The 23395-nt window shown below is 48.6% G+C and overlaps 1 protein-coding gene across 3 annotated transcripts in view; it reads right to left on the bottom strand.

Moving 5' to 3' along the window:
* TRERF1 (transcriptional regulating factor 1) overlaps nucleotides 1-23395 on the bottom strand; it is a 2539264-nt gene that overhangs the window by 1957884 nt on the left and 557985 nt on the right. For all 3 annotated transcript variants that reach the window (XM_069608500.1, XM_069608502.1, XM_069608501.1), the window contains exon 3: nucleotides 12292-13915. In XM_069608500.1, the coding sequence (XP_069464601.1) occupies nucleotides 12292-13707 (1416 nt within the window). In that variant the 5' untranslated portion in view covers nucleotides 13708-13915. The remainder of the gene's footprint in view (nucleotides 1-12291; nucleotides 13916-23395) is intronic.

The following is a 23395-nucleotide window of genomic DNA, read 5'->3' as shown; positions in this document are numbered from 1 at the left end:
TTGTGTATTCATTATGTAAGATGTAAGAAAGTGACTAAGCAGAGTGGATTGTCTAGCAGCCATAGAACTAGGCAAACTAGGTGGAATATTGTAGTTTGTGGTCATCTCACTTTCAGGGTACATGGTATAAAGCAACAGAGAGATAATACAGAATTTCAAGGAATATGGGTTTGCTCATGGGTTGAGCACCAGTTGTAAGATGTATGCAAACTGCAGGTTACAGAGCTAGGTTTGCTATCAAAAGTATTTCATCATGGACATTTTCAAACGTGTTCACTTGTCAATATGGTGCATCGTTCTAAAAAAAATGAAATACAGTGGACACTATGAAATTTAGATTCATTAACCTAAGCTTTACTGTAACGCATGGAGAGGATGCAGCATGCTAGAGTATCAATACTGTGATTATGCTGTTACGCTCACCTGGTTCCCACAGGGGCGTCGATCGGACCCGGACAGCTGCGGACTCCACCAACGTGATGCGTAGTGAAGAGATGATAGTCTGGAATGGCCCGCCTAATCTTGTCTGCTGGACTCGTAGAAGTATTCTCCTGCAAGTGGAGAAAGGCATTTAGCCACCCGTGGACTTTAGTGATGGCCCCCCCAACAGTTCTCGTTCTCCCCACTAATCACCTCCGATATCCCCTTTTGGTAACCTCACCTTATGTTTTTAAATGATGAGCTCTCCATCCTGAATGGCATGCAGGGGCGCGTAGATACCAGTTACTTCACTGGGTTGATGGTACTGGAGGAGTTCCGGAGGAATATTGACTCCAGTACCTATAAAGTTCAATATGTCCGATGTTTACTCTTGTTCCATTCCCTCGTTAGGTTGCAGCTGGGTCCAAAAGAATATTGCCTGGAGGCAGCTGATGGCGTTCAGGTAAGAGTCTGTATTACCAAACACTGTCCGGTACAAGTTGCATGAGTTTAACTTGCTGTTTTCTCTCCCTTTATATGTGCGGCATAGGAAGATGCGGCGAATTAAAGAATAATACCTCCGGTGGTAAAGCAGGTAAGCCTATGGTGGCAAAGAGATTGTCTTTGTCGGTTTTCTCGGCTCACCTTGTTATTCCTTTTGTTTTCCCCCCAGGTACTGGATTTTGACGAAGAAAATGATGGAGGCAGCGCCGAGTCAAAAGATGCGGTGGACTGGTGAGTATAACGCGGCGCTGCTGCTGGCGAAGCGACGCATGCTGAAATAATGTCCTTTCCAGGCTCGGAGATGTGCTGGGTCCGGAATCAGGTAAGGAATCAAATAACGTCCGTGATCTAACATCTTCTCCTTTCTTTTCCTTTTGTCTAGGAGCTCCGGATTCGAGGCGGACGTGGCAGAAGACTGGATGCTGACTTGCAGACACGGTGAGCGTCATGCTGCTGGATGCAGAATAACGCAAATCATGGGCTGCTGTTCGGGCATGGTTTAAATAGCCTGCAAAGTAGTCCCAGATAAGAAGTACCCCCGAACTACACCTGAGTGAAAAATAGTCCCTGTAATAAAATAGTCCCATCCAGGCCTCACGTTGGCATGGACTCATTTGCAGCATGGTCTGCATAAGGTAAGTAAAGTCTATGAGCCTGGTGCCTATGGTGCCAGGAATGATTTCTATGATGAGCCTGGCGCCTAAGGCGCCAGGAATGGATCCAAACAGCCCCCGGTCGGGGCTGTTGGGGTTTTAATGAGTATCTGGATGCCTGCTCCCGGGGCTGATGGACTCGATCCGGATGCCCGGGGGTAGGCATCATGACATATGCATTATGTAACAACTTACATTTTAGGAATGGAAATGCATGACTCTTTATATTTATAAAATATAAATTTGACACACACTGGTCTTTGCCAGACAAAATACAGAAAGCTTAATAAAAGTATCATCCTGATTACTTCTGGTTTGCAATTATTTGAAGATTATTACTGCTGCACTTTCTCTCCATTAGCTCTTGAAGTGGACAGAGAAAATAGGGTGAAGAGAGCACCATGGGCAAGAGAGGAATGCAGGGTGAGCTGTGCATTCATTGAAGAGGTCAAATTAAATAGCTAACTTTGCTACACAAGTGTCCATTTGATTAGCAAACCTACATAATTGCATAGCAAATTGCTATGCGACACTGCTTATTTTATGCCTTGGGCCAATAATCTATGTTTCTGAAGCAACATCCTTTCTGTGACAATCCCTGTGCTATCCATTCTATCCCTATGTCACCCGTGTAGCTGGGCATCTTTGATTGATGCTATGCCCCAATCCTGCTGCCTGTGTCTACGCCCTGTCTCAGGGATGACCAAAAGGGAGGTTGATGTGGCAGGATATTTATGCTATTCTGTGGTATGTTACATTAGGATCTCTCATACATTTTATTTTGGCCTCAGATGCTCCATTTAGTCTTTCCCTCTGCCTCCCTCTGCATGCGCAAACCCCTCCTGGTGCGGATTGGACCAAGACCCCACAACAAGGCAGAGGGAAACATCAGATCTTCTCTTCCGCTTGCTCTCTACAAGAATAGCATTAGCACTATATATGGTAGATAACAGTAGGGTTTCTATGAATGGCGCTTATCCATAGTACAAAACAATGTGCCCAGCTGATGTCCCCGCAAGGCTTCATCACAAGGTCACAAGTAAGATGTTGACAGCTATTGCCAAATGTCTGCAATTTCATGCCAAGTACCTCCCACCATTGTGCAAATGCTATGATATATTAATGATTGCATAGGATATGCTATGTAACCTGCGCTCTGAGGGCTGTCCCTTGAGAGCTCTGAGTGCCGACTGCCCGCCATTTGTCCTGCTGTATTTTTCCTGCTTATCAGCTGATCACTCTGAATGCTGTGTATTTTCATATCTAATGCAAGAAGCTTGGCTTACCCATCAGTCTGTGTCTAATCTCGTTATTTGCTGCAAGCTGAAGCTGAGACCAAAGTGACCCTTGGGAAGGGGCCGCTTTAGCTACCACAAGTGTAAAGTATTGCACTTATCATAGGAATGTGATAAGGAATTTCCAGGAATGTGTAAGCGCTGTGGTGGTCCGAGTCAGTGAATGCTCTTCCTATAAGGCAATGGAGAACATGGTTTTGTGAAATCTATTGAACTTTGTCAATTCAAGTTTACAAGACGAATTAAAAGCCACCAACAGGCACATGAGAGAATAGCCAAAGTCATGGAAGTGAGGTTCCCACTGATCGGGCACCAATTTGATGCTTAGCTCGTGTCAAATGACCGAGCAACCAAGAAAATACATGCTGCAGGGAAAATTTGATTTTGAAGAATTAACAAATTGTGTCAATAAGTAATCATCTCTCATTGAGTTCTCCCAATTTTGAACAAACAGAATATTTCCTGATTTCTGCTCCTAAAACAGGGGTAAACATGTTCTTTGTTGTAGATCACATTTTACAGTGACAGGCACCTATAAAAGCCTGTCACAGTGAAATGCATCTACTTGGTTGCTCGGTGCCTGCAGAACATTACTGCTTAGAAAGCACTCCTGACACTAAGGCATTCAACATGGTTGCCCAGAGCAGCATTTGCGCTAAAGCTCAACCGCCTGAAAATGCGCAGGTCACCTTTAAGAAAAAGGTGACTTGCGCATTTCCAAAAATTGGGTATCTAAAAACTGTGCATCCCATGCTCTAGTTTTAGCTGCCCCATTTTTTGAGGAACGGGCCCAAAATATATATTTTTAAAAAATGTAAAAAATAGTCACAATATGAGGGGGATCAATGGGCCACATGGGGAGTGATGGGAATAAAGCAGAGGAAAGCAATGGGGCAGAGGGGTAAGCGATGGGCAAGATAGCAGAGAGGGAACAGTGGGCCCAAGAGGAAGCAGTGGGCAACACAGTACTGATTATTTGTCCCAAAAACGGTTTGCTTTTTTGTATTTCTGCATAGTTCTGCTGCACATCATGAATAACATTCCACAACTCCTTGTGTTCGGTGTATTTAAAGCTTTAAATACTGTGCAATGTAAAATACCTAAAGAATTTTTTTTTAGGTTTAAATCAGTGAATCCTTGTATACTCCCCTTGATGATGTAAAAACATGTATCTTAAATAATTCAATTTTAGCATAACATTGTAGGAGCGTGTCAAAGCTTGTGACAGAGCTGGCCGTGAACCATGTCTCGTGAGACCGAGGACATCTAGGTCAAGTTCCTCCAGGAGGCGGCAGATGTAAGAGGAGTGTTTGACAGCTGAGCGAGAGTTAAGAGTGGCAATAAGGAGAAGGTTGCTGTCCTTGAAGGACTTCCGGGGAGGGGTACAAATCAGAGATACGCCCTGGGTCGATAGGGAAACATATGAAGCAACCACAAAAAGTTCCACTGTGTAAGGGGGATGTAAAGGTCCTTATTAAAAAGAAGCACCGAGGTGGTGGGGGGAGCTTGTGAGCCTGAATAAGATGGCAGCTCCACTGTGAAGTTGCGGACCAAGAAATGAGCCTGACACTACGGGGGACTGTTTCCTTGCAATGTGGTATGACAAGGCTGGCTCAGGTCGTTGAATGACCCGCCGCGCGGCTGTGGTTGAAATACTGGAACGAGTGACCCCAGCGGTGCTGAAATCGAGCCTGTAGCGGTGTGCACTGTGAGCGGGGGAAGGGCGAGGCGGTAGGAACAGCGGTGGTGCACCTCGGGTGCGTGCCGGGACAGTCATGTGTGGAGCGACTCACGGTGAGGAAAGGTGCCTTACCACTTGGCACACCCTACGCCTTGCCAGCATGGACCGCACAGCCCAACCGGAGTGAATGGAGCAGGGCTACAAGAACGCATGGTCGCAGCCAGAGGACATGAGCAGGATAAGCACCTGCATTTACAGAGCGAGCAGCAGCGCCGCAGTGGAGCCCAGCGGGAAATGAGTCGGCGCAAGGGTCTTTGGGCCTCATCATGAGTTGGGCGGTATCCCGGCGGTATTACGGCCGGTTACCGCTTGCGCTAATAGCGTTACCGCCAACAGGTCCAGCAATATTAGCGCCGGATCAAGGGTTGAGTGGTAACTGTAATTCCCCATTGGAATGTGGAATTTTCGGCACAATAGAGTGCGCTAGGGCAGTGCTAATTGCGCGCGAAAATGGGAATATTTCTGGCACGTTTACCCCCAGCTCTGAGCTGGGGTAAACACGCCAGACACACGTTTGGGTGGACACTTAAATGCGGCAGTAATAGCGTTACCGTTTCATTTAAGGGCTACCGCCCAACTTGTGAGGAAGGCCTTTGTGTTTGAAGACTGGAAGTGGGGTCCGAACAGGGCAGATTCGAGGAATAAGGAGGTACTCCGAAGTGCAGGGAGATGTGTAGATTCGAATTGACTGGCACTTGATGTCCTACTTGATTCCCTGAGGTCTGCAGAGCGGACGTTGGGTGTGATGTACCTTGGGAGCACTTTAGTTGACAAACAGTCAAATGGCAGCAGGAAAATCAAAAAATAACACTGTCCCTGAGGACACTGATTTCTTTGCGCCCCACAGTCGGCAACACAGCCAAGAAAAAATGGCTTCCCAGGACCCTGGCATGGCTGTACTAGGCCAGATAGAACAATCAATGTCCCGATTGGAGGGCAAGTTTCACAAACTGACGGAGAGGGTGGCCCAGTGAGATCCTCCATGCTGGAACAAAAGACCAGCAAGTTGGACAAACAGTGCTCACAAACTCTGCCCTTGGTGCAGAAAATCAGTCGGGAAGTGGAGTCGGTGGCAAAGGGTAACAAGGCAATGGAAAACAGAATAGAACATTTTGAAAATGCAGTGCAGGCTCCACAGTTGCGGGTTATTGGTCTCCCTATGGGAGATGATGGGAATGACACAATAGACTTTGTTACTATTTGGCTACCAGAGTTGCTGGACCTTGAGGTGGATGAAGACCCTATATATGTAGAAAAACGTTATATAGTCTTTATATCGAAAATGATATACCAAATCACTTGTATATCTAAACATATACCTTGAAAACCCTTATATTGAACATATTTATGGTGGCGTAAAGGGTTTGTTTTTTTCAGGAAACGGCCGGGATGGGTTTTTAGGGGTTGGAAACAGGGGTTGGGGGCAGAGGGAGGGACCCCCCCAAAAATAAAAATAAAAAAAGAAAGAAAAAATATTCAGGTTTTCAAGGTATATGTTTCGATATATATATAAGTGATAGGGTATATAAAACCTTGGTATAAAGGCATGTAACCTAGACAAACGCTATAGGCTCAAAACATCTACATCTACAGCAAAGCTGACGTTGGATGGGAGCCCCACGCTCCTAGTTCGGCTTAGTGACTCACGTGACAGAGATAGGATCCTGAACGCAGCAGCGGCGAAGAAAACTTTGGAGTATCAGGGTCCTAGAGTCCACTTTTCCCCAGATCTCTCATCTGCCACCGAAAACAAAATGAGGTCCCTGAATGCTATTAAGAAAGCTTTTCTGGAGCGTGGCATCACAGCGGTATTGCTCCGACCTGCCAAGCTCAGGGTTTCTTGGAATGGAAAGGAATAACTTTTTAGTACGCATAAGGGGCTGACAAGCTGTTAATAATAATAATTAGGCTTTTATATAGCGCTACAAACCCTCAGGTATCCGAGCGCTGCTTATTATTACCCACGGTGTGTGGTGCTCATTTATCGACCTCGGAAGGATGAAAGGCTGAGTTTGGCCCCGCCGGGATTCGAACCTGCGTTAACAGGCTCTGCACTGGTGTCAAAGCGAGCGCTCTACTCGCTGTGCCACTTGACCAGCTTAAAATCCATCCTGCTGAATGTTGAAATCCATCCTGCTGGAAAGTCGCCTGGCAAAGACACGGGATAAGGGTCCTGGGACAAGAGTGAAATTCCTCCCTTAACATTTTTTCACATAGTGTGGTGTGTGAAACAGTGTGTCTGGTGGAGCTGGTGGAGCTGGTGGAAGGCTCTCTCATGTTTTACTAAAACATTGTAACTACGAAACTTGCTACATTTGCATCTTTATTCTACTATGGCGAGTGATCCAGCACTTGGACTTGCAGTCGTGTTTCTATTTCCACTGACGGGGAGGCGGACTCACAGTGGAAAATCAATAAAATCACAACACCAGTGAGGAGCGCAGCAGTGTGTCTGGTGTCCGGTGCCCGCTGCCTGCTGCCAGCTGTTTGCGTTCCAACGACCAATAAGTTTATTGGCTGAAGTAAGACTGCTGCGTATTTTTATGTATAAAGCTTGTGCAACCTGAACTTGCATCACTGCTGACTAGTAAATAATTTACTTGGATTTATACTGTAGGGGGACATTTGTCTACTCCCTTCTGCTCCACCCAATAACACTGTGTGTGTAGCAGCTCTCCACAATATCGCAATTACACTGATGTGAAGGCTGATGCTTGGGCCTTGGTTTGCTTAGAGCACTGAGTCCTTGTAGCCCGGATTTAAGGGTCTTGATATTGGTGCTGGGGAGTGACTGCAGGCTTTGCCTTGGAGCTCTCCTGCAATTACGGACCCATAGCGCTGTGAAAATGGCGTCCTTTAGTTTCTGGACTGCCTTATAGTACTGTGTGCTTGCAGGTAGGCTTGGGAACCTTGGTTCCTGGTGGTGTGGAGTAACTGCCGGCCTCTGCCTTGGAGCTCCCTGTAACCACAGGGCACGGGATTTGGGACAAGCGTGTTTTATGTGCCTATTTTCTGTGGCTCAACATGGAAGCTAATTATTGAGCAAACCGCTAATTTATTGGTTAATTCTCTGGTGCTGGTCTTCTGGGGGTCCTTTCCTCTTGAGAAATTAGTAACTCAGCAGGCTGCAAGGCACTGGATCCAGTGCTTGATAAACGCTGCCACACATCAGCTTTTGGACTGCCTTATAGTATTGTGTGTTCGTAGCTAGGTTTGGAAATGTTGGTGCCTAGTGGTCAGGAGTAACTGCGGGCATCGGCTTTGGAGCTCCACGTAACCACCTGGGCTTGTTCTTTAGGCCAAGCTTGTTTTATGTGACTATTCTGTGTGGCCCAACACGGAAGCTAATTACTGAGCAAACTGCTAACTTATTGGTTAATCTTTGGTACTGGTATCCTGACACACATCAGTAATCACACACGTAATTCTTAATTCAAAGGGTCAGGGCTCCATTTGATGGGGTTTATACTGTTTATCATCTAACTTATGGTTCTTATGCTTTGATGTTCTTAACTTAGATTTCACCACTGCACTAGCATTTTATTGTTTAGCGTTTAATTCATGGTTCTAGCACTTTAGCCATTTTAACTGATCTAGTGGATTACACAGCATGACCTAAGATTGTTTTCTTTGTGCTTCATGCTTTTTTCTATAGTTGTGTACTGGGAAATTGAGTAGTAGTACACCTAGAGGATATTTGGCCCGAGATTTGAGGATTTGCAGTATTAACCTGGTATACCGTTTGGAATTCTGTTGTGGCTGGTTTTGCAGCTTCTTCTTGGTGTTTGACTCTGATATAATGGGAGTCACACTAAGAAGTAAGGGCTTCCTTCTAGAAGCAACTCAACCCCAGCAGTGAAATGGGGGTGTAAGGAAGGGGAGGAACGTTGGCACAGTCAAAAAGCCTGGTTCCCATTCCGGGTACGCCCCCCTTATGGCCAGAAGAGAGATTGCTATTAGTTATCCCCAAGGCTACTGCCCGTACTTCCTTGTCAGACAATGAGGTTCTGGATCACGCCTCCTTTCGGTCAGATAAACAAGAAGAGACAGTGACTGGGGTGCTGGACAACATAAACCAGACTTTGTCAAATATTGAGAAAAATCTTAACAAATGGTCCCGAAACTCATATATGGTGCACAAACAAGGTGGGTACGAATTGAGTGGTCCAAATTGGAAGGACTAATTTGGCAAGGGCTACTCCGTTTACCCCAATCAGTCCCATTAGTGGGGATACTTTATGAATTAGGTCAGCTGCCCATTGAGACTATGATTGACCAGGGGAAGTTGAAGATGTTTGCAAGTATTTTGGCCCCACCGGCAGCCTCAATTTATGAAGGTTTGAATGCCTTGTGGATTAAAGGCTCATGTCGGCTACTAGTAGATTGGTCATCTGAATGCTTAAAAATATTACAAATAATAGGAGCATCTAAGAAAGAATTGTGAATCACACCCAAAACTGTAAAGACAAATTATCGAGACATGCATGGGCTAATTTATGAGAATCATTGTTGCAATGTCAATGTTTTGGTGATCATTTTGTGTGCATGGTTAAACATTTTAATACTGTTTCCTCCTATTTGAAAAAGCATTCATCAAGACATTTTAGGTTTCAAATTTTACGACTCAGGCTAAATTTAGTGCCAACACAATACATTTTGGGTCACCTAAAAAATGTTCCTCGGGAACTGAGACTCTTTTGCCACTGTCATAAGCAAATATAGACTTTAAAGCACTTGTGTGTACAGTGCCCTAGCCTGAGGACTTTGCGGACTCAAATTGTATCTATGAATTCTATCCCTACAGAGCAAGATTTATGGAGGAGGATCTTAAACTGTAATGAATTGTGCTTATGTATACGTCTTGTGGAGTTTTTAAAGGCTTCTGCAGTTGGCTTTTAAAGGATGATGAGCATGACATTTAGGTTGGCGATTTTAAGGAGTATGTTGTTATCATTATCATTTATTTATGAAATGTTGCATTGTGATGAATTGCTAATGTTGTTAGTCCTTCTCCACGTGCGTCTTGTCTTCATGCAAGCAGTAAAGACAAAAGGAGTGTTCGTCATCCTTAAAGACATTCTGAAGCTGGCATCCAGGGCAGACCCTGAACAGCTTTCCGGGCGTCGAGCTTCCCTTCTCCTGGGCCATGTCCGAGATGGGCCTGAGAAACTTCTGGAGTCCTCCAAAAGCGTGGCTCGACGAAATCTTCACCCTTGAGGGGTGTAGACGAATCCGACACGGGTCCCTGTTGATCGGATGAAGAAACGGTGGAGCTTGAGGCTCTTTTGACCGAAAAATAGAAGTTTTTGAGAAAAACAAACGTGAAAAAATAGCACTAACGCTCGAGAGCAATAGCACGAGGATCCCAACACTTGAATGTGCGGTAAAAATCTGAAGATGGCTGCCAGAGGCGGGGCTTAGGTAGAGGGCAGTCATTGGCTGTGGTCAGTATGACGCAGAGATCAGTGATTGGTTACTACTACGAAAGACAGATCAGAAACGAAACTGATAGTGATTTTTTCTTTACCGAGGATTCCCAGCCTGACGACGGGGAATATTCATGAGCATGTGAATCCATGCCAGACCCCATGCTGGAGAAAATAAAATAATAATAGTGTGGTTGTTGTTGGATACCATGTATGTTCACGCTGACTTATTATTGCTATATGCTGGTATTCTGTTCCCTTAATACAACCCATTTTCAAAGTCTGAATATACTGTCCCGCAGGGCTCCCTTGCATGCTCAGTGCTATCTTATTATACCCCCGTAGAGGTGCCTAGGGCACCACCCAGGGAGGACCTTGGTCTCATGGCTTTAACCACCTAGACGCCCCCCCCCCACTAGTTGATGCAGACTCTCAAGGTTGTTCCTTACTATGAACAAGTGATTTAACATGTCTGTGGTTGGGCAATGCTGGAGCTTCCTACTTTTGTTTCCCTGTATTGTTTGTAGAAGATTAAAACGAATAAAATGTAATGATACAAAAAAGAAACTCCACGGAAGGTGGCAAAATAGATGGAATACAGGGGAGAAGGTTAAACATTTATACGGAAAACAGGAGAAAGTTAAACACAAGAATGGGTTTTGGAGTGCGAAATGAGTCCGGAAGGAAAAACAGTACATAATAGGTTGAGAATGGGGCATACCGGGCTCAATGAGTTGATATAGATAATAGGAAACGGGGTAGTAGAAATTGTGAGGTGTGTGGAGTACTTGAGCCAGTGGGGCATCATATGATGAGGTGCAGAGGAAGTTAATTAATGCTAGAATGTGTAGTGAACGAATACTAGTAAGGGTGTTAGCAGACATATTAGCCGATCATGGAAAGAAAGATACATGAAAAGGGAAATAATATTATAGTACATTAGGGATACAGGAAATTGGATGTCATGTAAGGCAGAACCTCATGGGTAGAAGGAATTTGTATGGATTTGGGGTTTGTAAGTTTGGCTGTGTGCATAGGAGAGTGACATGGTGGGCATACATCATTCAGTTAGGATGGGAAACGCCTGTACCGCATAGGGAGGTACAAGTCAAACAGAGAGGGAATGAAGAATGGTCCAGTGTCAATGCCTTTTTGTATATGCATCAGCAGGTACACAAACTCAGTGCTCCTCAATGCACTGTTTTTGCATGTGCATTCTTGAATATTTTCACCGGCTTGCTGTTACCTTGTACTTCGACTTTGGCCTTGCTTATTTTATTAGTTTTATGACAAGCACTTCAGACTCAGTTGCAGATTGCTTGATCCCGGACTGTCCCCGGACTTGCTCTTGCTGGCTTCTTCTAGTACTTTGCTTAGCAGCACTTGTAGCTCCTGGAGCTACCAGTCAGCCTCCTTTCCCTGTTTCTTTCCTTAATCTAATGCCTTCTGGTTAACGCCCCCTATGTCTTCTGTTGCCTCCGGCCACTCCTTCTCTCTCCCCTCACGATCCTGGGCACCGACACATTGAGGACTTTTGTTTTCATGCTCAAAGTCAGACTGTCACCAGTCCTCTGCATGCTGGCGGGATCCTATGTGCTCCTGGAGCCTGTGTTGAGACAATTACAATCCTTACATGGGCCGACAGCATTTACAGTCTGTGTACTACACTCGGATGGTCACCTCTTCACATTATGCCCTCTGGACCTTGTGGACTCTAGAAACTTCTTCCTTATTCCGCCCTAAGGGTACTATTCTCTCAAAATCACCAAATCTGCCTACCAAATACTGCACCTCCGACTCCCTGCCTGGCGTTTGGTATTACAGGGAATGGGTGTGTGGAGTATCTTGGTGCATTCTAACCAGTCTATTGTTTTATTTTGCAGCTTAGGAAGTGGGCCTGGGCCTCCAATAGGAGTTTTTTTCTTCTACACCTGTTTGCCTTTCTTAAAGCCACCTTGGGAGGGCAATGGAGATTGTGAAGGCAATGTGATACCAGTCTCCAGGCACAATGTGATTTAAGAGAATATTCTTGACTAACTATAAAGGTCATTAAAGATTATCTTATTGGTGCTCATGCAGTTTACAATAAAATATCGGTGATGGATATTTGCAACTCCAAATGACAAACATAACATGATCATAAAAACAAATATATACAAGTTTGATCAAATATTTCTTTCAGAAGGTTGGAATAAAGGCATCACTGCAGTTTTCTATGTTACAAAAAACACTTAAATAATAAGGTACTGTACCTGTGACAATTTGGTGTTTGGAGATAGCGGTTTAGTCCCTCGGCTGTTCGGAAGGGGTGTAACTGTCTTTGGTGGAGACGCATGATTGCCAGTAGTAAAACACGGCTGCTTTATGTGCTGCTCCATTAATCCGGATTTTGGCAAGGTTTTGTTGGGACCCATTAGAAGCTCAGACCCAATATCCGCATGATGCGGTTTCCTTGGAGTTGCATCTTGTTGATGCTGCTGTAGACCTGGTTGGCAATAATTATTCAATTGTTGCTGCACACCTTGGTAAAAATACTTGGGTGCTGCTCCCAACTGCATGAGTTGAACACAATTAGACTGATGCTGGGAGTACTGGTGTGACTCTTGTGCAATATTATGATTAAGATCCCTTTCATAGGCTACTGGCTGTAAAGACATGTGCTGTGGTTGTTGTTGCAGCTGTACAACCTGCTGTATCTGCTGCATAACTGTCTGTGTTTGATAATACTGTGATATTTGCATTGGGCATTGCCTTTCTTGTTGACATCGTACTTGTTGCTGCAACTCTTGTAATGAGTAATTCTGCTGTCCCTGGGCATGCGGTTTCACATAATGTGGAAGATTTTTCATTTGTTGTACCTGCTGTGGTAACATTGGCTGTGACAGCATGTGTTGCATTTGGTGCTGACCTTGCTGAAGTGCTGACTGTGGCTGCATGTGAGGCACATGCTGCAAGTAATTATAGCACAGTTCTTGCTGCTGTTTGTGATGTTCTGTTTCCAATTGTTTTTGTTGGATGTTTGCAAAGCTTTGATGAAGATTTTGTGGTATTTGCTGATAGCTTTGCACACTAGGAAGAACTGACTGATAATCTGTGATGGGCCTTTGCGACAACAACTGTCTAAGAGCACTGTCACTGGTGCAGTCCATAAGAGAGGATTGACCATAATCGGGGGTCATGCTATTGGATTGGATTCTTAAATTGTGGCCTGAAAATACTTGTGTGAATGAGTCTAATTTGTGGAGTGCTCCACTGGTAATTTTGTGGGAACTAGTTTCATTGGCTTGAGGAGAATATGTACAGTGATATCCATCAGATTCACTATGTCCAGGAGAATTCCATAACATATTTTGATTGCTTTGACAAGTTAGGTTGTTCCTCATTTGGATATGGTTACAAGATCCAGACTGTGGCCAACTTACTTGCCTAAGTGAGTCAGGAAGCCCTAAGCTTTTAGAATCTATAGTCAACATTGACCTATCTGTTGAGTCCTGAGGGAAATGAGGGGACACTGGAGAAGACTGAGATGAATCCACACTTGGTGTTCCATAGCTGTGATTCAAACTTCCACTTCCTCTTGTCATGGAATCTGACTGCTGCTGTTGATAGTACACATTGTCATTACTGTTATTTGTATGGTTAATCTTGTATAACTGCTGGCCCTCCATAGCAGCCAACTCTGCACTGGTATACCCTCAGAAAAAGAATCCCTGAGAAACAGTGCACCTATATGAGATACTAAACATAGCCATTTGCGAGTACAGAATTTCTTCCTGGCAGCTAATATGTTCCCTTCCGACTGTCGCTTCACATCTTCAAAAGCATAACAGAAAATGTGATTGAAAAATGAAGATTTTCCTTACGGATGTCATTCACCTGCAGAACAAAACAAAAAAGAAACGTCATAATTGTGTTCATGCTCAGCATGCAAATGGTTTCTCTAAACATAATTTAGTATTCTCTACAAAGGTCTAACTTTGATATACATGCTAGCTTATATACCTGAAGTTTGCCCGGAATTCATTTTCTCATAGGTACTATTTGTTAGAAATATCTTAAGGTAGCTTCACGCTTTTCAGAAAGACTCCATAAGAAAGGCGAAAAGAAAAATGCACTCAATTTTTTGATTATTAACTATTTTTTTTTTAATTCTTATAAAGACTACACAACATGATGTTTTATTCTTCTGAAAAACGAATTCTGAGACTAATAACTGTACGTGAGAACAACATGGAGATTCCTGAGCAGCATGGTGGGTGACATATGGCCGACAATGCCAACAACTATGGACCTAAAGTTTAATATTACCAAAGTGCATGTTGATTGTAAGGCTTGTTTATAAACAACATTTGTTTGTTTTTCCAGTTGGAGCAAAGATATACAACTGATTCAGGGAACCCACTCTAGAACAAGTGAAATATAACAGCCTGTGGGAGAAGCATGGAGATTCCAAATTGATACCAGTGCACTTGATTGACTGGCCCTGTGTCTTGTTGATCGTGATACCGAATGCCAGCCTGAATGGGAATTGTAGGCGCTTGAAACTGAAAAGCATGTCTGTCAGAATGAGTGGAATGAGGGGGATGAATACATATTCTCCTTTTCCCATCCAAGTAAACACTCTCGTCGCCCCTCAGGTCCATTCACCTCCCATAAATTACTGGTATCAAGGGTTCTTTCACACTGCCTCGTCGCGCCTTGAAACACTTGGGTATAGGCGCGTTACAAATGCCATATCATATCATATCATATCATGAAGTGAATGTATTAGAAAACTATGTTGCAATCCATTAACATCAGCAGATCCCTTCACGTTGCTTAGCTCACTCCATCTAAAGGTTGCAAAGAGCCACACCTATTAAGAGTATCTAGCCCTCTGTCGCCAAATGCATATTCTTTGAATGCATTTTCAGCAAGTGTTTTTTGCACTTTTCCGCCGGCAAAATGCAGCTCGTAAATGGGCTTAAGGTATCCCCCTGCATTTTGCCAAAAGAAAATGCAAAATGTGGCAAAAATGCATTAGGCAAAATAAAGGTGGCAAAGGTTCATAGAACCTATTAGAGGCCTTTACAGCTTTGTCACAGTAATAAAAAAGAATGTCTTAACAATGGAGTCCATAGTCTGGTAGGTGAATCTATTGTGATACGTCATGGGTGTGGGTGCATGGCTCCTTAACTCTCATCCATAGCAAATTAAAACATATAGGGCCTCATTACACGGAAGGCGGTAAAGGTGCTATTAGCACCTTGGTCCATGCCGTTAAAATACCGGCACCGCCTTGGAGGAAAGGGGAATTACTGCCCTATTCCAAGGTTGGCGGGGCGGTAATTCCCCCTTCCACCTATGCCCTTCCCCATTCCCATTTTTGCCCCATAGGGCATAATGGGAATGGGGAAGGTGCTAATTACGGTACCGCAAATTTGCGGTGCCGTAATTAGCACCAAGGTCCGTTTGCGGGTTGGTTTTTAACGCCTGCAAAAAGCAGGCGTTAAAGTACCAACCCGCAAAGGGACCTCATAGTAAGGCGGTAAGGGTTAACGGTCACTGATACCATTACCGGTGACCGTTAACCCTTACGGCCTTCCATGTAATGAGGCCTATAGAGAGAGCGGCCCCGATAGTAAAGCTTCCCTCAATACCCAGAAATGGTTACGTCTTACCAAGCACGTCCACTCTCCCCACCCCTTTGCTTACACAGCAGGATCTCTCAAATGATTCAGGTCCCTACTACCTTCCTCCTCCAAAGGTTTCGATGGATATGGGCATTCTACCCCACTGAAGGATTCCTCCTCCTACTCTGGGTCATCAGAGAGAGAGTGAAAGAGTGAAAAAGAGATGGTATGTGGCAATCAGCGCAGAGACTTACGGCATGCACAAATCCTCTGCTGCAGGTCCAGCACCAGACCTAAATAACCAGCTATTGCTGGTTTATGTAGGCCCTGTAATGCCTTCTTTCTTATGGAATAGAAATATACAACAAATTTTGGGGGGCACTGTGGTCCCTCGTCCTATGCTGTGTGCTCTGGGCAACCGGTTTGCTTGCTTTCTGTGTGGTGAGAAGGTAATCCCTTTAGGGGGAAATGTGTATCCCGCCACTGCTCATCTGTTACATGTGATATGATATGATATGGCATTTATAACGCGCCTATGCACAAGTGCTTCAAGGCGCAACGAGGCAAGGGAGAGGAACAGAGTGAGGACAGACAACGATCCTACTAGGCCAGGTGTCATTCAGATTGCGCAAGTGCGTGCGAAGGGGGCAGGGACAGTGCAGTACAAGATGATAACAATAAATAACGGCCAGCATGTGGCAAGTGCAGTCCAAGATGATAACAAAAAGTGAGTAGCGGCCAGCAAGTGGCAAGTGCAAGGGTAAGAGCGGACAGCAGGTGTCAGGGGATGGTAGGGGGACTGTAGGGATACAGAAACAGTCCATGAGTGTGGGGTTTGCCAGGTGGGCAGTGCAGGTTGCGAGACAATGGCAGGGGAGGGACTTGGGCCCGAGATCAGAGTTAGTCCAGGTAGCCTGTGTAGAGAAAGGTTTTGAGGTGCTTCCGGAACCGGAGATGGTTCTCCTCAAGTTTAAGGGAGGCAGGGAGGCACCAGCCGAAGAAAGAGATCTACCACCAACTCGTTGCTTGGAGAAGCGATTGACCCTGAGGGAGTTGGAGGCAGATGAGCTGAGAGCTAGAGAAGGAAGGTATTAAGGAAGGGAGAGTTGAAGATATTGAGGACGCAGGCCCCAGATGGCCTTGTGGACGATGCAGAGGGTTTTGAACTTAATCCTCGCAGCCACTGGGAGCCAGTGCAGATATTTCAGTCCTGGAGAGATACGATCCCTGGGTTTGAGGCCAAGGACAAGTCTCGCAGTCCTGTTTTGGATAAGTTGCAGAGGGTGGAGAGTAGAAGCACGTAGATTTAGAAAGAGGCTGTTGCAATAGTCCAGCCTAGAGAGAACCAGAGCTCTGGAGACAGTGAGCTTCTGGAGAAAGGAGAGGAAAGGAAGAATCCCTCGGAGGAGGTGCAGCTGGTAGTGTGACTTCTTAGAGACGTCAGAGATGTGAGGAGAGAAGGAGAGTGTGGAGTCGAAGATGACCCCAAGGTTTTTAGCCTTGCAGGTGGGAGCTGGAAGAGGGCCAAGACAGCGGGTGTGCCGATGAGGAGAATCTCGGTCTTACTGGCATTAACGCAGAGGTCATTGGCGGCACACCACTCCTGGATAGCAGACAGAGAGTCAGAGATGAGGAAAGGAGAGGAGGAGGCCGAGGGTAGCCTGAAAATGATCTGGGTGTCCTCTGCATAGCACTGAAAGTTGGGGCAGAGAGGGGCGATGCGGTGGGCAAGGAGTGCCAGGTATTGGTTGAACAGCCAGGGAGAGAGGTTAGAACCCTGGGGGACACCACAGGTGGAGAAAAAGATAGCGGAGAGGAAGGGCCCAAGCTGGACCTGGGAGGGTCGGTCAGAGAGGAAAGAAGTCAGCCACGCCAGAGCCTGACCAGTGGTACCCAGATTGTCACAGAGACGGTTGAGCAGGATGGTATGGTTCACAGTGTCAAAGGCAGAAGAGTGATCAAGCAGGATGAGGACGCAGGGGGTGTTAGTGTCAAGGTTGGAGAGCAGGCCTTCACAGATGTTCAGGAGAGCAGTTTCCGTGCTTCTGGCAGCTCTAAAGCCAGACTGATGGTCATGAAGACAACCAACATATTCAGTGTGGAGATTAAGCTGGGAGAGGGCCAGTTTCTCCAGGAGCTTGCCCACGAAGGGAGTGATGGAGATTGGGCGATAGTTAGCCGGGCAGGAGGGGTCGGCAGAGGGTTTCTTAAGAAGAGGGTGCACAAGGGAGTGCTTCGGGGGGAAAGGAAGACTCCAGTGGCGAAGGAGTGATTTCAGAAATCAGCCAGAGCAGAAGGCAGGGAGTCGATGTGGTCCTTGATGGTTTTGGAGGAACAGGGGTGAACATGTTTCGACGAGACTTTCATAGATCAGGAAACCTTATCAGCAGAGAACAGGGGAAAGGCAGAGAAGGAGGGAGGAAAGTGGGCGAAGAAGGGCCAGAGGAAGAGCAGGGAGTAGAGGGAGGAAGGGGAGAGGAGGAGAGAGAGGACAGGATTTCCTGAGTTTTAGAGATGAAGTGAGAAGCCAGTGCCATGCAGAGGGCCTGGGAAGGGACAGGAGAGGTAGAGACTGCGGCAGGATTGGCCAGTTCCTTGCAGATTTTAAAGAGTTCAGTCGAGTTTTTAGATGCCGCAGACTTGGATATGAGCTCTCTTCTTGGTTCCGACAGTGAGTCGGGATTGACTTTGCAACAGGCGGCAGAACAGTTTGTCAGAGGATGCCCCTGAAGCACGCCATTTCCTCTCGGCCACCCTGCACTTGCATTTTAGGGTGATGAGGTCTGAGTCGTACCAGGAGTTGCACTTGGCTTTGGGTTTCAGGCGGATTCTCATGGCAGGGGCAAGGATATCAAGAGAATTATATATAGCAGAGTGGAGCATGGAGAGCTCTGTGTCAGGGTGAGGGTCAGCCAAAGGGGATGGGGGGTAAGAAGGTGGCGGAGAAAGCCTCATCTGACACACTCTTCATGGGTCGGATGACCGAGAAGGTGGGTGGCAGTGATGGAAGTGGCTTGGCCTGAGGGGTAGGGAGAGTAAGGTGGGAGGAGAGGAGAAAGTGATCACTCCAGGAGAGAGGAGTGGTGAGAGGGACAGAGAGGGGAAGGTCTGAGATCAGAACATCCAGAGTGTTCCCTGCAGAGTGAGTCGGGCCAGAGAGGAGAATAGTGAGTGAGAGAGAGTCACAGATGTCGAGGAAGAGTCCAGAGGGAGGACACGAGGCATCCAGGTGGATGTTGAAGTCTCCAAGGAGGAGTTGAGTGGTAGAGGCCAGGAGTGAGGAGGAGAGGTCTGCCCACTCTGAGAGGAAGGAGGAAATCTGACTTGGTGGCCAACAGATAGTAGCCAGAGTAGCGGAATGGCTAGGGGAGAAAGAGAGCCTGCAGAAGCATAGGAGTAGGCCTGCGTAGGAGGGACAGAGGCAGGAATCCACTCAGGGAAGATCAGGACTACACTCCCACCGGAGCGGTTGAACATGGGCGCAGAGAGGGTACAGTTCAGAGGTATGCCCTGCAGAGGTGTAGAAGGAGCCCTGATGGCCTTAGAGGAATGGAAGAGGGTAGGAGGGCATCCCAACGGGTGCCATGATTAATGGGAGAAGAAGAGAAAGGAGAGAGCACAGAGACCATATGAAGGGTCCATAGGTCAGGTGAAGGCACGACAAAGAGGATGTCAGTGAGAGTTTCCTTGGAGGAGGCACTGGTGTAGGTGTCAGCGACAGGGAGGCCTGGGTTGGAGACCAGGATGTCCTTTTTAAACTTCTTCCTACCAGATTTAGTGAGGAGAGCAGGATATTCAATAGAGAAGCAGTTAGAAAAGATAGGAGAGACAGATAGCACCATAGAGCAGATGGGAGAGGAGGGGGGTGGAGGGGAGACGGGGAGGCACTTGCGAAGGACACTAGAATAGGCAGACAAGACAGTGAGAGTTAAGCAAGCTGGGCAATAGGACAGATGCTCAGGATTATGGAGTTTACACAATGCACATGTTAAAGCAGGTGAGAAGACACCCCTAGGTTTGAGAATCCTAAATAAGGGAGAAGGAACAAGTTACTTACCTGTAACTGTTGTTCTCCAGCATGGGTCTGGCATGGATTCACATGCTCATGAAGGACTGTGCGTTTTGCGGCAACATGTCGGAACGGACCATGAAGGACCGCCATCAACGTCTCGCCAACTGGCTGGAGGGTAAGAGCCCGTCTGGCGAGAAGAAGAAGAAATCCGAGCGGTCTTCTAAGACCTTTGAGGGCGCCCCGGCGACGGGGGCCCAACATAAGGCCAAGCACCGCGAGTCCGCTGGCACCGGGAGCGCCGAACGGTCGGGCTCTACGGGCGCCAGGCAGGGCGCACCCTCCCCGGCACCATCAACCACGAGCCAACGCTCTGGGTCGGGTAAGAGGAAGGCCGAGCACCCGGCGAAGCTCCTGGAGAGGCCCCGGTCGAGCTCTAAGGCAGAGGAGGAGCGTGGCAGTGCCCCCTCCCTCAAGGATAAGGCGGTGAGCGCACCTAAGGTGGTGAAGGCCTTGATCCATCCGACCAAGCCCTCTATCGAAACGGTCGCGGCGGCCCTGGCTCAGCCTGTGGTGGCTACACCAGTGGTGGCGACCTCAGGGCCCAGAATCTCCCTGCCTCCGCGGAGGGAGTCTTCCTTTGTGCCCATCGATAGGACCCCCGTGAAACCCTCCGTGGGGAAGAAGAAGGGGGGGCAGGGCGTCGTCGTAGATTCGGCCTCAACCTCAGAAGAGGAGCTGATCGAGGTCTTAAGCCACGGCCTAGGCGTGGAAGAAGGCCTGCCCGTCGGAATGGACCCCGACGCAGGTGACGACGACGACATCGTCGAGGATACCGACGGGGCCCCTGCTCGCCCGTCGGATTCCCCTCTGCCAGCGCCGCAAGACAACTCGGCGGCCATTTTGTTGGCCATACAGTCCTTATGCTCCGAGATAAGGACGAGGCTACCGTTACCGACGGAGGAACCTCTCCCGTCGGGGGATCCAGAACCGGGACCTTCTGGTGTTCCCCCCACCAAGAGAAGAAGGATCCATCCACCACCTCCTTTTCAACCGTCGCGCCCCGTCCAGCCCTCCTCCCCGTCCACCCGAGGGGATGATACGGGGACTGACACGGCAGCGACGGGTACGGACGACGAGGCATACGACGAGGATTTTCCGTCGTCGCCTCCCACCAGGGCTTCTCCGCCCGACGAGATCGGATCTTTCCACTCCATGATCTCCAGGGCTTCCGAGCTTTTCCAACTCTGCCCTGAGGAGAAGAAAAAGGAAGGCTTCCTTTATCAGCGGCGCGAGGCCAAGAGGAAGACGGTCCTCGCAGTGCCTCTGTTGGACGACATTTGGGATGAGGGCCTTTCCCTCCTCAAGAACCCTTCCACGACGCCAGCTAGAAGAGACCGGTACGAGAAAAAGTACCGGGTCCCGGACACGGCCCCCCTATGCCTCCGGGCGCAGCCTACCCCGGACTCCGTCGTCTCCGCGGCAGCCAGGAAGAAAGCGGGGGGGGGTGCGGCCTCCACATCAACTTCCCCGCCGGACGGCGAGGGAAAGAAATTGGATGCTATGGGACGTAGAGTCATCTCGTCGGCAGCGACGACGATTAAAGCGGCCAACGCCTTGGCTATCGTGGCCCGCTACGACAGGGAGCTCTGGTACAAGATAGCTCCCCTGCTGGATTTTCTGCCGGACGACAAGAGGGCGGAGGCCCTGGAGATCCTGCAGGAAGGTGAGGTGGCGTCGGACCACGCCATCACCGTGGCGACGGACATCGCCGACACTGGGTTCCGCCAGCTGGGCAACGGCGTTTGCCTTCGACGTCGTGGATGGCTCAAAGCTACAGACTTTCGGCAGGACGTCCAGACCAGAGTCCTGGACATGCCCTTCGACGGGAACAACCTGTTTGGGAAGACAGTGGACGATTCCCTTCAGGCCATCAAGGCGGATACTGAGACGGCCAGGGCCCTTGGAGTCCTGCAGCAACGACGAACGCCCTTTCGGAGCGGCGGAGGCAAGGGCGCCTCCAAAGGTTCCGGCGGCGGTTTCGCTTCCTACCGTCAAGCGGCCCGCTCGTCGTCGCAAGAGGCCTACAGAGGACGAGGCAAGTCTAGCGGACCCCGCCGTCGTCGCCAAGGAGGTCAAGGCGGCAAGGCCGCGTCCAAGCAGGATTGAACCGGCCGTGGGGTCGGGCCCCCACCGAAGCACCCCGGTGGGAGGCCGGCTGGCGGGCTTCGTCAGCGTGTGGGAGTCCATCTCCACCGACCGTTGGGTGCTGGACGCCCTGGCCCGGGGCCACGCGCTCGAGTTTCAAAGAAGGTGCCCGCGCGTCCCCCCCGTGGCCAGGAAAGAACTTCACGTCCCTCAACTTCTCCTGGAGGTAAAGGCGATGCTCAGAAAGGGCGCCATCGAACTCGTCCCAAAGAGGCTTCGGGGCTCCGGAGTCTACTCCCGATACTTCCTCGTGAAGAAGAAGACGGGAGGATGGCGCCCCATCCTAGACCTGCGACGTCTGAACAAGTTCATCAAGGCGCAGAAGTTCCGGATGGTCACCCTCCAGCACGTCCTGGGTCAGCTGGAGGAAGGAGACTTCCTATCGTCGTTGGATTTGGAGGATGCCTACTTCCACATTCCCATCCTAAAGGGGCACCGAAAATTCCTCAGATTCGTGGTCCAAGGGCGTCATTACCAGTTCAAAGCCCTTCCCTTCGGACTACGGTCGGCACCCAGGGTATTCACCAAGTAAGTGCCTCGCACCGGTGGCGGCGCAGCTGCTCCGCGAGGGGATTCACGTCTACCCCTACCTGGACGACTGGCTCATCCGCGCCAAGACGAGGGAGCTCGCCGTGGTCCACATGGCAAGGACCGTCCAACTCCTCACGGACCTGGGATTCTCCGTGAACTACGCCAAATCCCACCTGGTGCCCGCGCAAGTCGCACTGTTTCTGGGAGCGAGGCTCGACACAGTGTCCCTTCTGGCCTCCCCGTCGGAGGAGAGGACCAGGACCATCTTGGGCAAGGTGCAACGGATGTTGGTGGCCGACGCGGCCAAGGTGAGGTCCATCAAGTCCCTCCTCGGGATGATGTCTTCCTGCATCTACCTCATTCCCATGTGCAGGCTCCGGATGCGCCCGTTGCAAGAATTCCTGGATGCGCGCTGGATCCAGACGACGGGCAGCTTCGAGGAAAGGATCAAGCTCGACGAGAGTTTCCGACGAGCGATACGGTGGTGGGGCACCCGCGCGCATCTGACGGCGGGCATGGACTTCCAGACCCCAGCCCACCAGGAGACTGTGACCACGGATGCCTCCCTGGAAGGGTGGGGAGCGCACACCGAAAATCTGCACGCAAGGGGACTCTGGCTCCCGACGGAGAAGTCCCTGCATATCAACGTCCTGGAGCTCCGTGCAGTGTTTTGGGCCCTCAGGTCCTTCCTTCCGTCCCTCAAGGGCAAGGTGGTGAGGATCTTCACCGACAACACCACCACCATGTTTTACATCAGGAAACAGGGCGGAACCAGGTCCCCAGCGCTGTCCAAGGAGGCGCAGGACCTGTGGCATTGGGCCGTCGCCCAAGGGATTTTTCTGGTGCCGTTTCATCTGGCAGGGATAAAAAACACCATCGCCGACTCACTCAGCAGGGAGCTGCGCTCGTGCCACGAGTGGGAGCTACGGCAGGATCTGGTGGATCGCCTCTTCCGACGGTGGGGCACACCCCAGATCGACCTGTTCGCGACGGCGA

The sequence above is a fragment of the Ambystoma mexicanum genome, chromosome 4q (assembly GCF_040938575.1).
Source record: "Ambystoma mexicanum isolate Mex_15411 chromosome 4q, UKY_AmexF1_1, whole genome shotgun sequence".
Taxonomy (NCBI): Eukaryota; Metazoa; Chordata; class Amphibia; order Caudata; family Ambystomatidae; genus Ambystoma; species Ambystoma mexicanum.
This window is presented reverse-complemented; position numbering and strand designations above follow the sequence as displayed.